This window comes from Adiantum capillus-veneris, chromosome 10, assembly GCF_014529385.1.
Source record: "Adiantum capillus-veneris isolate H3 chromosome 10, ASM1452938v2, whole genome shotgun sequence".
In the NCBI taxonomy this organism is placed as follows: Eukaryota; Viridiplantae; Streptophyta; class Polypodiopsida; order Polypodiales; family Pteridaceae; genus Adiantum; species Adiantum capillus-veneris.
In genome coordinates, this window is record NC_140940.1 from 697,347 (window position 1) to 708,475 (window position 11,129).

General features: G+C 43.9%; 1 protein-coding gene across 1 annotated transcript; it reads left to right on the forward strand.

The window, feature by feature from the left end:
- The first annotated feature begins 4,163 nt into the window (after window positions 1-4,163).
- Window positions 4,164-9,320, forward strand: LOC147448352 (uncharacterized). Its single transcript, XM_086520993.1, has 2 exons — window positions 4,164-5,791; window positions 6,701-9,320. Exons 1-2 carry the CDS (start codon window positions 4,943-4,945, stop codon window positions 9,218-9,220), a joined length of 3,369 nt encoding a protein of 1,122 aa, XP_086377119.1. The 5' UTR covers window positions 4,164-4,942; the 3' UTR covers window positions 9,221-9,320.
- Window positions 9,321-11,129: the final 1,809 nt, after the last annotated feature.

The window sequence follows — 11,129 nt, forward strand, 5'->3', positions numbered from 1 at the left end:
CACAACCATATCCCCCTCAAAAACGTGGCGGTTCCTTGCTTGCCAAATATGGTGCAAGAAGTAGTACCTGATTATTTGAGTGCAGACTAGAAGAGCAGGACTTCCCAACCTAGTACCAAAAAAAACAGATCATTCTTGAAGAACTTAATTTTCCATGTCCTTTGAATCCACTTGCATAATTTTCCAACCATGCCCCTGATTGCCTGGCATCCCATGAACAGGTGGACTAGGTCATCACTAGCCATTTTGCACCCTGAGCAACGATCGGACCCGATGCCTCTTCTTGTACCTTTACTCCCGTCGCAGAGCACCCCACATCACTTTCACAAAAATATCTTTATATAATGAGGCCACCTTGGCTTCCATATGTTCTCCATGACTTCCTCCCACCGCTTTTCCATCCATTGCCTCTTCCATAATTTGTTGAGGGGGCTACACCAATTAGCCTCGTGCATTAATGCATGGTAAATGCCTTTAGAGTGTGGTTTCCAAAAGAGGCTACTCCCGGGCCACCTCCAAGCGTCCCATTCAAAGTTGAATTCACAAATTGACATCACCACCTTATCAAGCTCTTTCATCACCCTGTGGACTAGTAAGATCTCAAAGCCATTCAATTAAAATTGGATGGCTATAGAGTTAGCAGTTTTTCAACACTTCATATTGCCTCTTAACTCTAGCCAACTACAAGACCCCCTACTTTCCACCTACATTTGGTGAATGTGAGTGAGCTTTCTAACTCTCAGTATGAAAGTCTTGTGAGAGCACTTCGACAAGGTGAGTTTGAAAAATCACCAACCTGTAAATGAGGCATCCCCACAATCAAAAGGAACTCACTACTTAGTCAACACCTTTAAATAGAAGAGACACTTTCATTTTTATCCACTAACTCTTTAAACATATTCCAAACTTTTGCCATCTTACAAAAGTTTTGCAAATGGATGGAACTGCCCCCAACCCACCCCCTTTTCTCGCTTTTCAGTTTTATTAAGGCCTCACAATCTCGAAAAAGTAAAAATACTTTCCAAACACCTTCAAATAGAAGAGACTTTCATTTTTATCCACTAGCTCTTTAAACATATTCCAAACTTTTGTCATCTTACAAAAGTTTTGCAAATGGATGGAGCAACACAAAAACAACCCAAACCAACCACCCCCCCCCCCCCCCCCCCCCCCCCCCAACCCACAACAAAACCAAAAACACACACAAAACCCCCTCTTTCTCCCTTTTCAATTTTATTAAGACCTTCCAATTTTGAAAAAATAAAAATCCTTTCCACACATCTTAAGTGCATAAGTGAAAGGTGAGTTTAGGAAATAGAAAGACACATCGAGGTGAAAGTCAAAAGACTTTTTGTGTCCATATAAAAATAAAAAGAGGTGATCAAGTGCATGTTAGTATATTTGTGTTTCTCTTCTCCTTAATATTCCCTTTGCGTTTTCTTCTATTTAAAGTGTCTTCTCACTATGTAAGCAGTGAATTTATTTTCTTTAAAACCATTAGAATACCTTATTTGGCATCCATCTCTAAAGACTTAACACCCAACTATAGGAGTCCCATACATAAAGATTGATTTTGGCCTATTCATACTTGATTGGTCATTGCGAAAGAGTGACCATGGTGTGTAGGCAATGAGACAGACTGGTCAAGACGACCACATAAATTTCCACTAATTAAACTCACCAAACTTTTAAGATTGTGCATTCCCACAATCAAAAGGAGCTCACTATTTTAGTCAGAAACCTTTAAATAGAAGCGACACTTTCGTTTCTTCCACTAGCTCTTTGAAACTATTTCTAACATTCAAAACTTTTACCATTTTGCACTTTTGTGAATAATCAGTCTGTTCACACTTGGTCGATCATTGAAGAATAGTGACCATGGTGTACTATGAATGGGACAGATTGGTCAAGACCGCTAGTAATGCATGAATTTCCACTAATCGCATAAAACTATTCCCAACATTCTTAACTCTAGCCAACTTGCAAGACCCTTGCAACCTCACAAAGCCCTCTACTTTTCTACCTACATTTTTGGTGAATGTAAGGTTGAGCTTTCTAACTCTCAATATAAAAGTCTTGTGAGAGCCATTAGACAAGATGAGTTTGAAAAATCACCAACTTTTAAGATGGGGCATCCCACAATCAAAAGGAACCACTATTTAGTCAAAAACCTTTAAATAGAAGAGACACTTCCATTTTTATCCACTAGCTCTTTAAACATATTCCAAACTTTTGCCATTTTACAAAAGTTTTGCAAATGGATAGAACTCCCCTTGTTTTCTCTTTTTCCAACTTTATTAAGGCCTCCCAATCGCTAAAAAGACAAGGTGAAAGTTCACTATGGCCTACATAACGCTATTGAGAGGAATTTAATAATACGAGGCTTCTTTATAAGAGAGAAAATGGAGAAGTGACACTAGCATTTTTAAGCATTTGCTATCACAATAAACTATTATGTTTTTTAAAACAAGTGTAACAATAAACTATTTAAATTGCAATAAAATTTTAAAATATAAAAATAATAATTAAAAAACACTTGAAAGCATTGTAAGAAATATAGGAAAAACCTTGTAAAGGATACAATATAATTTAAACAAAGTGAAGGGTCATAGTAATTTCTAAAACATGTGAATTTATGAAGCATTGAATGCTTTATTATATTATTTCACTTAAAACACTTGCTTCTTACTTTTCACTAGTACGGCCGATCGCCTTCGGCGGCCTCTCTCTCTCCCCGTCTCCTCCTCACTCATATAAACCGGAACTCACCGGATGCAGCAAACTTTGACACGTGACACTGAAAAACCAATCTCTTTAATATATAGTATAAATTTTATTGTTTTGAAATATCAACTCTTTTGAATTTACTGATTTAAAAGGCCAAAGTGACATGACAATGTGGAAAAAAGATAACGATTCTTTTCCGTCACTTTCATTCTTAATGCTCACTTTTTTTTTCCAACAAGAAATTTTTTTACAGAGCAAAAATCTATTGAAAAATAGTAAAAAAGAAAGTTTGTTATCATTAACTTGCCATGTGGCACTAATTTGCAAGCTTTATCCAATGGTCGAGAGATGCACTCGAAATCCAACCCTTTACTAAAGGCTACTTATGTGGTCCAATAAAAAACTTTTCAAATCATTTTAGGTGCATAAGTAAAGGGTGAGTTTAAGAAATCAAAAGAGGCATGAAGATTACAAGTCAAAAAGATATTTTTGAGTTCATATGAAAAGACGTGACGGAGTGCACATTGGTATATTTGTATCTCTCTTCTCGTTTACTTTCTCTTTCTAAGTTTCCTTCTCTCTAGGGTGTCTTTCCAATATGTAGGTGGTGGATATATTTTCTTTGAAACCATTAGAAAACCTTATTGGCATCCATCTCTAAAAATAAAATTCAGTCTAAAACATCTCAAATGCATAAATGCATAAGTGAATGGTTAGTTTAAAAAATGAAAAGCCTCGTGGAAAAGAAAAGTCAAAAGATTTTTCTCTTCTTCTTTACCTTTGCTTTATGGCTTTCTTTGTCGTTTTATTCTTCTTCTTTACCTTTACTGTAGGGTTTCTTCTCTTTAGAGTTTCCGTGCACTATGTAAACCAAGGAGATATTTTTTTTTGGAGCCAATTAGGAAATGGTAAGTGTGAGTTTCATAGCTCCCCAGACCATGCCAATCGTATTTACCTGAACAAAATCAAAGTATTTCTTGGTACAAAGGTGCATTAACCCGCTGCATGGAAAGGGTGGGGTTATGGACAAATAAAAATGTGTTGGCACTGGAGATAATGGGATTCCAAGGCGGGAATAAATCGAGATTGTGAAGCACACTGGCTGGCACACGTCGCGCAGAACGTGCAAGAGGCCTTGAACAGGGGACTCCCCTCTCTCTCTCTCTCTCTCTCACACACACACATCAGCAGGTGGCAACTGGACGCAATACAAGCCGCAAATGGGCTGCAAGCTTGCGACCAACTACAATTTACGCGATTAGTGAAGTTTACAGCCTAAATCTGGGAAAAGGGTGGATTAGGTGTGTGTGAGAGGAAGAGCGAGAGAGAGCTGTATCATAAGAGCCCACACAGAAAGGCGTGGGCCAATGTGTGTGCGCGCGCGCGCGAGAGAGAGAGAGAGAGAGAGAGAGAGAGAGAGAGGCACAACCTGTCGAGTTGTCAACACACAAGAAAGTCGCAAACAACAAGGTTTGATGAAATTGTGCAATCTCTCATTCCGCAATGTTGGCACGGCTCCCTTTCTGTCTTATTATAGCTCCTGTGATGGGCATTGGGCAGGATCACATTGCCAGTAATAACAACAACAGACAGCAAGACCACCTTTCCGGATATGCTGTGAACTTTACAGTGGCTCACCTCTCTCTCATTTCATCTCTCTCTCTCTCTCTCTCTCTCTCTCACACACACACACACACACTCACGCACAGACAGGGAAAGAGAGTTATCATCTGCCTTGAAGGCTTGAAGCCTTGACCTACTCTCTTGCTAGCTTTCTCTTTTGTTGGTGAGGTTGGGTTGGGTTGGGTAGGGAAGAGAGACTGAGGAGACGCAGGCTTATCCCACCTGTTATTTCTTTTGCTTTTGTAGACTTGATCTCTGCAAACATCCCTTCAACTTGGCGTGTTTCACAACCATATAAAATATGCGCCCACTGCCCTTCATCCTTTTCAAAGCTTTGTTGGGCTTTTCAGCCCCTGCACGCTTCCTCTAAAAGTTTATTCTCTGCTCTCCCCCTCATCAGCAGCCTTTGCATTGCACCTTTCCTTTTGTGTGTCTGTGAGTGAGAGAGAGAGAGAGAGAGAGAGGCACTCATTGAGCAATCACCATACTTCATCCTATGAAGCAACGCCATAGCCCATCAGCTCTGCATTGATGAGCCATTTGTGAATGAGGTTTTTGTGTGCCATCCCTACAAGGCCAGTGTCGCTTGTTCATGTCACCCTCCCCTGCAAAATCTGCTGAATTACCAAGGCGACGACGGCTGGTGATGCATCTTCTGGACCGCAATCAACCCCCGCATTCTGCCTCAACAGATGTCAATCCACCACTAGCCTCGGCCAATCCTCTTCAAGATGATCCTCAAGACCAGAAAGGATCATCTGCAATAGCTCAACGTCAGCGAGTTAACAGGTCGTCAAATGCGCTTTCTCTGCAAGCCAAATATGGTCTCGCTGAAGATGATCATCATAATGACATATCTGGTAACAATGGACATGTCCATGACCACGAGAAGCACATACAGCAGCATGCAAACGACTCTGAGATTACAATATCTCACCATGATGCGCAGATGAAGGGTTCTAGTAGCAGGTTGCCTTTGCGCACAAAATACAATTCTCCTGCAAATGATAATCAGCATTTCGATTTCAATAAAAATGATAGATATCTACAGCATGATACAAATAGTGACCCCACATCCCATCACGAGGTTGCAAGTACCGAGCATCCTAGCAAAAGGGGAGGGAGAATCGCTGAGTCGGCGCTGCGAGCGGCACAAGCACAAGCTGCTGAGTTGCGTGCACTGCATTCAGCAGTAATAAACAGCCACAACAGTCTTGGGGCTGATGTACTGCTGTCGCGGCGTCCAATGCCCGTGAACAATCATTTGGTGCATCAAAAAGGTAGGGCCAATAAGAAGGAAAGCAAGATCCACAATCACATGAGTGGTTTTAAAGAGATGAAGGAAGATGTGCATGGTGGTCTCTCTAGTGCAAGCTCGGCATCGTCCACCGCCGATTGCTTCATCCGTCCTCTTCATGAATACCCTGTTTTCATTCCTCATGTAAGTCACAGAAATGCCATCTCTTTACTACATTGTCATGATTGCTGATGTGGCAAGCATGTGTAAGTATTTTTGCACTCATTACAAATCAGTAGTGGCCCTCGTATGCTGCTTGAAAGCTTTGAAGTATGCAGGCAGTGTACCTACTGAGGATCACACCATCCAGAATGAATAGGACAATAGGTTAGACAAACACCATTATTTTTGCACTCATTACAAATCAGTAGTGGCCTTCGTATGCTGCTTGAAAGCTTCGAAGTATGCAGGCAGTGTACCTACTGAGGATCACACCATCCAGAATGAATAGGACAATAGGTTAGACAAACACCATTATCATGCCTACATATTGCAGGGGGTCTTTTCTTGAAAGGGCTTTTTGAGAGAGAATGAATGCATCAGAGGGAGTACTCACTCCGGGCCTCTAGGGGTGATCCTCTTTTGAAGCTGAGGAGCCACATTCTTTGCATAGATATGCTGGCGGTCTGACACAGGACTAAAAATACCCGTTGAGCTGCATCGGTATAACTGTCAATCCCTTGAAGGCTCCCTTGGAAGTAGAAAAGCGGCCAGCGTAGTTGACCTTGCCTATCAGGTGAAGGTGCACATTATCATTGAGTCCAAACATGCATCCCTCGACATTGCACACCATCTGCTATGCTAACCTTTTTGGCATAAATATGCCAGCCAAACAGACTAAAAAGCCACAGAAGCACATCACAGACTCTGTCCCAAAAGAACTGTAGCTATATAGACCATTTCTCGCATGCATATTCTGCATTAACACTATTTCACGAATGCTTGAGAAAATCTCCCCCATTGGATTGTCTCCTTGTTTTTAAACATCATCTCCTACCTGTCTGCTCTCTTGTGCTTCCTTCTCATACAAAAAGGGGTTTGCTTTTTGTGCAGTCTAATGAAGACATGCTGACCACTTCCGGCGATGACATGAATTCCTTGAATCGCCGCAGCTCTGTGGATACGTTCGAGGCAGCCATGCTGCGAGAGGAGCGCCTGCATTATATTTTTGATCATGAGAATAAGAGGAGCTTTTCAGGTTCGCAATTTGATGATCACTATGCGCGCGAGAACATTATACATTGTTTGCATGAGAGCCTCAATCTACCTCCAAGATCGGCAGCCTTGCTGATGCACGTACGAGAAAAAGATGATCATCATCTGCATCACATGAGCCTCAATCTACCCAAGGGATCTCAGCACCACCTCTTCAAATCAAGTATGCAAAACCCCCTTTTTGATTCTCAGTCAATGCACATAAAAAAGAAGCCCTCTCACCATCTTGAGGATTGGTCTGATTACTCCCCATCATTCAAAACATACAATGATAATTTGCAAGGCAAGCCTTTGAAAGGCAACAAGGCTGCCAACTATGTTGATGCCAATGAAACTCCATTGCAAGATTTCACCAGCAGGCAGAGAGCATTGATTGAGTTTCTGAGCGAAGAGCCCACCAGGATGAGGGCTTTCAATGAGCTAGCTGCCAAGGAAGGTGTTTCAAATAGTGATATGTACCCTACTATAGCAAGGATGCCAATGCCCAAGCAGAAGAAGATAATCCAAGAAGACATTGTCCTACCTACTTGTATAAAGCACACAGACAAGTTTGAGTCCTCCGCTAATTGGAATGTAGATGAAAATCAGAGCAGCACTGCCCATCATCATCATTATCAGAAACCTCGTGAGCCTGCCATTGCCAGCATCCCACAAATGCGTCAGAGATTGACTCATACATTGCAAAATAGGCATCTTCAACAGGCAAGCAGTATTTCGTTCGACAAATGTAGGCCCACAGGCGAAGTTCCCGCAGTCTTGTTTCCTCTTACAGATTCCAGTGGGGCAGGTGCCAACAATTCGGCTACAAATGTAGCAGAAGTAGTGACTAAAGATAGGCCAGATCAGCTGAAGAAGCCTTCCATTAAAGGCTGGTTCTTCAGAAGCAAGAAGAAGCAAAACAATGCCGACCACAACAATCCTGCATATCCACCCTCTGAACCAGCTTCAGCAAGCAAGAATCACACTCCTGTGACTAGCGGCACATTCTCTGTGTCTAAAGAGCAGCATAGTGTGGCATCCACTACAGCTCCCACCCCGGCTCCCATATCCCATGTCTTCTCTGGCTTGGCAACTTCAGAAACCGAGAAGGAGCTGGAGGTGGCTATGGCTATGGACCTCATGGAACTTAAAGTCCTGCAAGCAAACACAAAGCGAGATGCTGCAATGGCAGAGGTTTTGGAGCTCAGGCTTTCCATGGACTCCATGGCCAAAAAGCTTGTAGATGTAGAGCGCCACTGTGAAAGCCTAAAGACTCAGCTCCTGAATGTTCAATCTGTGCAGCAGATGCAACTGTCTGTCGATCGTAATGCAGCTATTCCAGTTTCTGGAATATTCGATGACGCTGTTGATCTCTGGATGAAGCCTCCGGTTGCCGAAGATGGTGATGAGGCTGGCGCCGCAGATCGCGGCTATGAAGGGGCACTCACAGACGCGGAGGATGATTTTTGCGAGTCGGATAGCCATGACAATCGAGAGGAGAGGAAGGCAGCCGCGAGTAAGGTAAGAGCAGGGTTGATGAATATGCAGAGCTCCCGCTACGGCGAGGGGAGAAGCTCGAGCAGCAGAGCTAGGAGTATGACGCAGCCGAAGAAGGAGGAGTTTTTGAGTGCCGTCGCGGAGGCAAGGGTGGGGGTAAAGCAGGTGAGCAGGGTGCTGTTGCAACACGTTCAAGAGAACATGGGGACGGGCTTGCTGGTGGAGATGGAGGGGCAGGAAGGTGAAGCCGCAGAGCAATGGCGGCCGATATTGATGATGTGCAGGGAAGCGAGGAAGGCAGAGAAGAGGGAGAGGGGGGAAAGCAGCAGCAGCAGAAGCAGAGATGTGGGCTACTGCATCGAGGCGCTCATCAGCCTAGCCTTCTACGAGCACTTTGAAAATGTGGGCTTCGATAAGAACGGGGCCCACCACATTTTGGACCCGGCCCAGCGGGCCCTGGCGTTTTACCACTCCTTCCTCAAGCTCGCCAAGCTGACGCCCACTCAGCTACTGACTCAGTCTTCAGCCCTGTACAACGCTGCCTTCGATCGGTTCTGCTCGCGGAAGATGCGTGCTCTGGGCAGGGCCGTGGGTTGTCCTGGCCGGCTGTGGCCCGATGAGCTGGCACGCAGCTTCCTGGCCGCCGCTCGGGCCGTGTGGCTGCTTCATCAGCTGGCCTTCGCCTATCCGGCCTGCCCACCTGCCATCTTTCGCGTGGCGGCTCATTCGCCCTTCGACGCCCGCTTCATGGAGCTGCTGCCTACTCACCACCTGCACCGTCCTGCCACCACCCTCCACCACCACCATCGCCTTGTGAGCCTCATGGTCATGCCCGGCTTCTTCTTGTACGACGACATCATCAAGTGTAAGGTCCTCGCGTAGCATCCTCTCTTAGGGCATTGTCCCGTGTTCAATGTATAAATACTATAAAACCTTAAGGCCCTTAACAATTAACAATGGATCAAAAGAAACTACTTGGTTTTGGAGCGCTCTCTCTCTCTCTCTCTCTCTCTTTCACACACATCAAAATGCCATCACTCAAAAGGCACCTCACTCCAACATGCGCTATGAGCGAGTGAAACCATATGCGCTAGGCAAGGACTCATCAAATAGACCGGAAGTCTTTTTTCATAGAAAGAGTATTAAATTAAAAAGAGAGAAATACAAAAAGAAGTACACAAGGCCCAACATTAGGGGTTGGGCGGCCCAAGGAAAGGAGAAGGATAAGGGAAAAAGGAAACAAGAAGGCGGCAGGGGGGAAAACAAAATTCCACAATTGGAATGATCATGAGGTGGGGAATAAAGCTGTAGAAGAGTTGTAGCCCACTGTTGCCATCTAACTTCTTTGAATACCATAAACAAGGAAGAGGGAGATGCATCTTACATACAAAGCATAGCTTCCTTGTTGATCCTTTGGATATCAACCTCCAGAGAATAACTAGGTTATGTACCCTTACACTGAAAGGATGCTTCATTCCTAGATAGTAGAATGTGCCAAATGTATGAGGCTCTCCATAAGTTCCATAAAGCTACATCAAGGCAACTTATAGTACCAATCAGTAAATTCTTGGCAGTTAGAGATGTGTGTAACCGGGATTGGACCCTAGACTGAATGACATGTAGACTCTTGTGATTGCAGGAGCGATAAAAAAAGAGGCGTTCCACATTTTCTTCATGTTTCTTACATCTTGGACAAAGACGTGGAACCTTCAGTATTCTTTTAGCCTTAGACCCAACCCAAAGAGCCTTATGGAGTATAAGCCAAAGTAAAAATCTGACTTTGATGGCTTGTGGAAAAGCCCATAAGCAGTTGAACCTGTATTGCCACTATTTTCTGTCCCAGTTGATTCCCCCCTCTGATTAAGCTTCCTTTTGAGTAGCTCAGTCAACTCCCCTTTAATATTGTACAGGGTGTAGATGTAGTGGGTTGTGCCTTTGAGTGTCAAAGCTTGAGGGTAAGCTTTGGTGATGACATAAACTGAGTCCAAGAGCTTTGATATCCTAGCTCTGATATCCTCAGCGTTAGACCTCGACAATTCATAATCAACCATCAAGTTGTTACAGTTAATAGACTTGAAGTCTTGGTTGGCAATAACATAGTCAAGTGCAGTTTCAGCAAGGAAGTATTGGCATGTTTCCCTCTTGGCTACCCTTAGATACTCCCACTGTGAGAGGCTATCCTTATAGAGGATGCACTAAGGAGAAAACCTAATAATTGTAAAAAACATGGGAAATAACTTCTCTCGCTTAACGAGGCCGGCTTAACGCCCTGACTATTGGCCTCTGTCTCTCTCCCTTGCCGTATTACTGGCTCATAGGCAGCTCTGTACACCTTGACCTAGCCCCCTCGGAGACATCCACATTTGTAACCTTGATGAGAATGGCTCCCTGCCAAATCGGGCACAGCACGATAGAAGTTACTGCTCGCCCTCAAGCTCAGTCCTAGCTTGCCTAAGGTCAAAGGCAAGTTTAGGTCGGGTCCCACCTCAAGCACAGTCCTAGCTTGCTTAAGGTCAAAGACAAGTTTAGGTCGGGTTCCCACCTCAAGCACAGCCCTAGCTTGCTTAAGGTCAAAAGCAAGTTTAGGTCGGGTTCCCACCTCAAGCTCATCCCTAGCTTGCTTAAGGTCAAAGGACTTTTAACACTAACCATTGGAGGTCTTTAATGAAGCTAACCCTAAGGTCTTTTAAGCTCCATTAGTTAACCTTGCTCTTTGATAGACCATCTCTCATTTGGGCCCCTTTACCATTGGCCCTGTGTTGAGATAGATCCGTAAGCACATGTCTATATT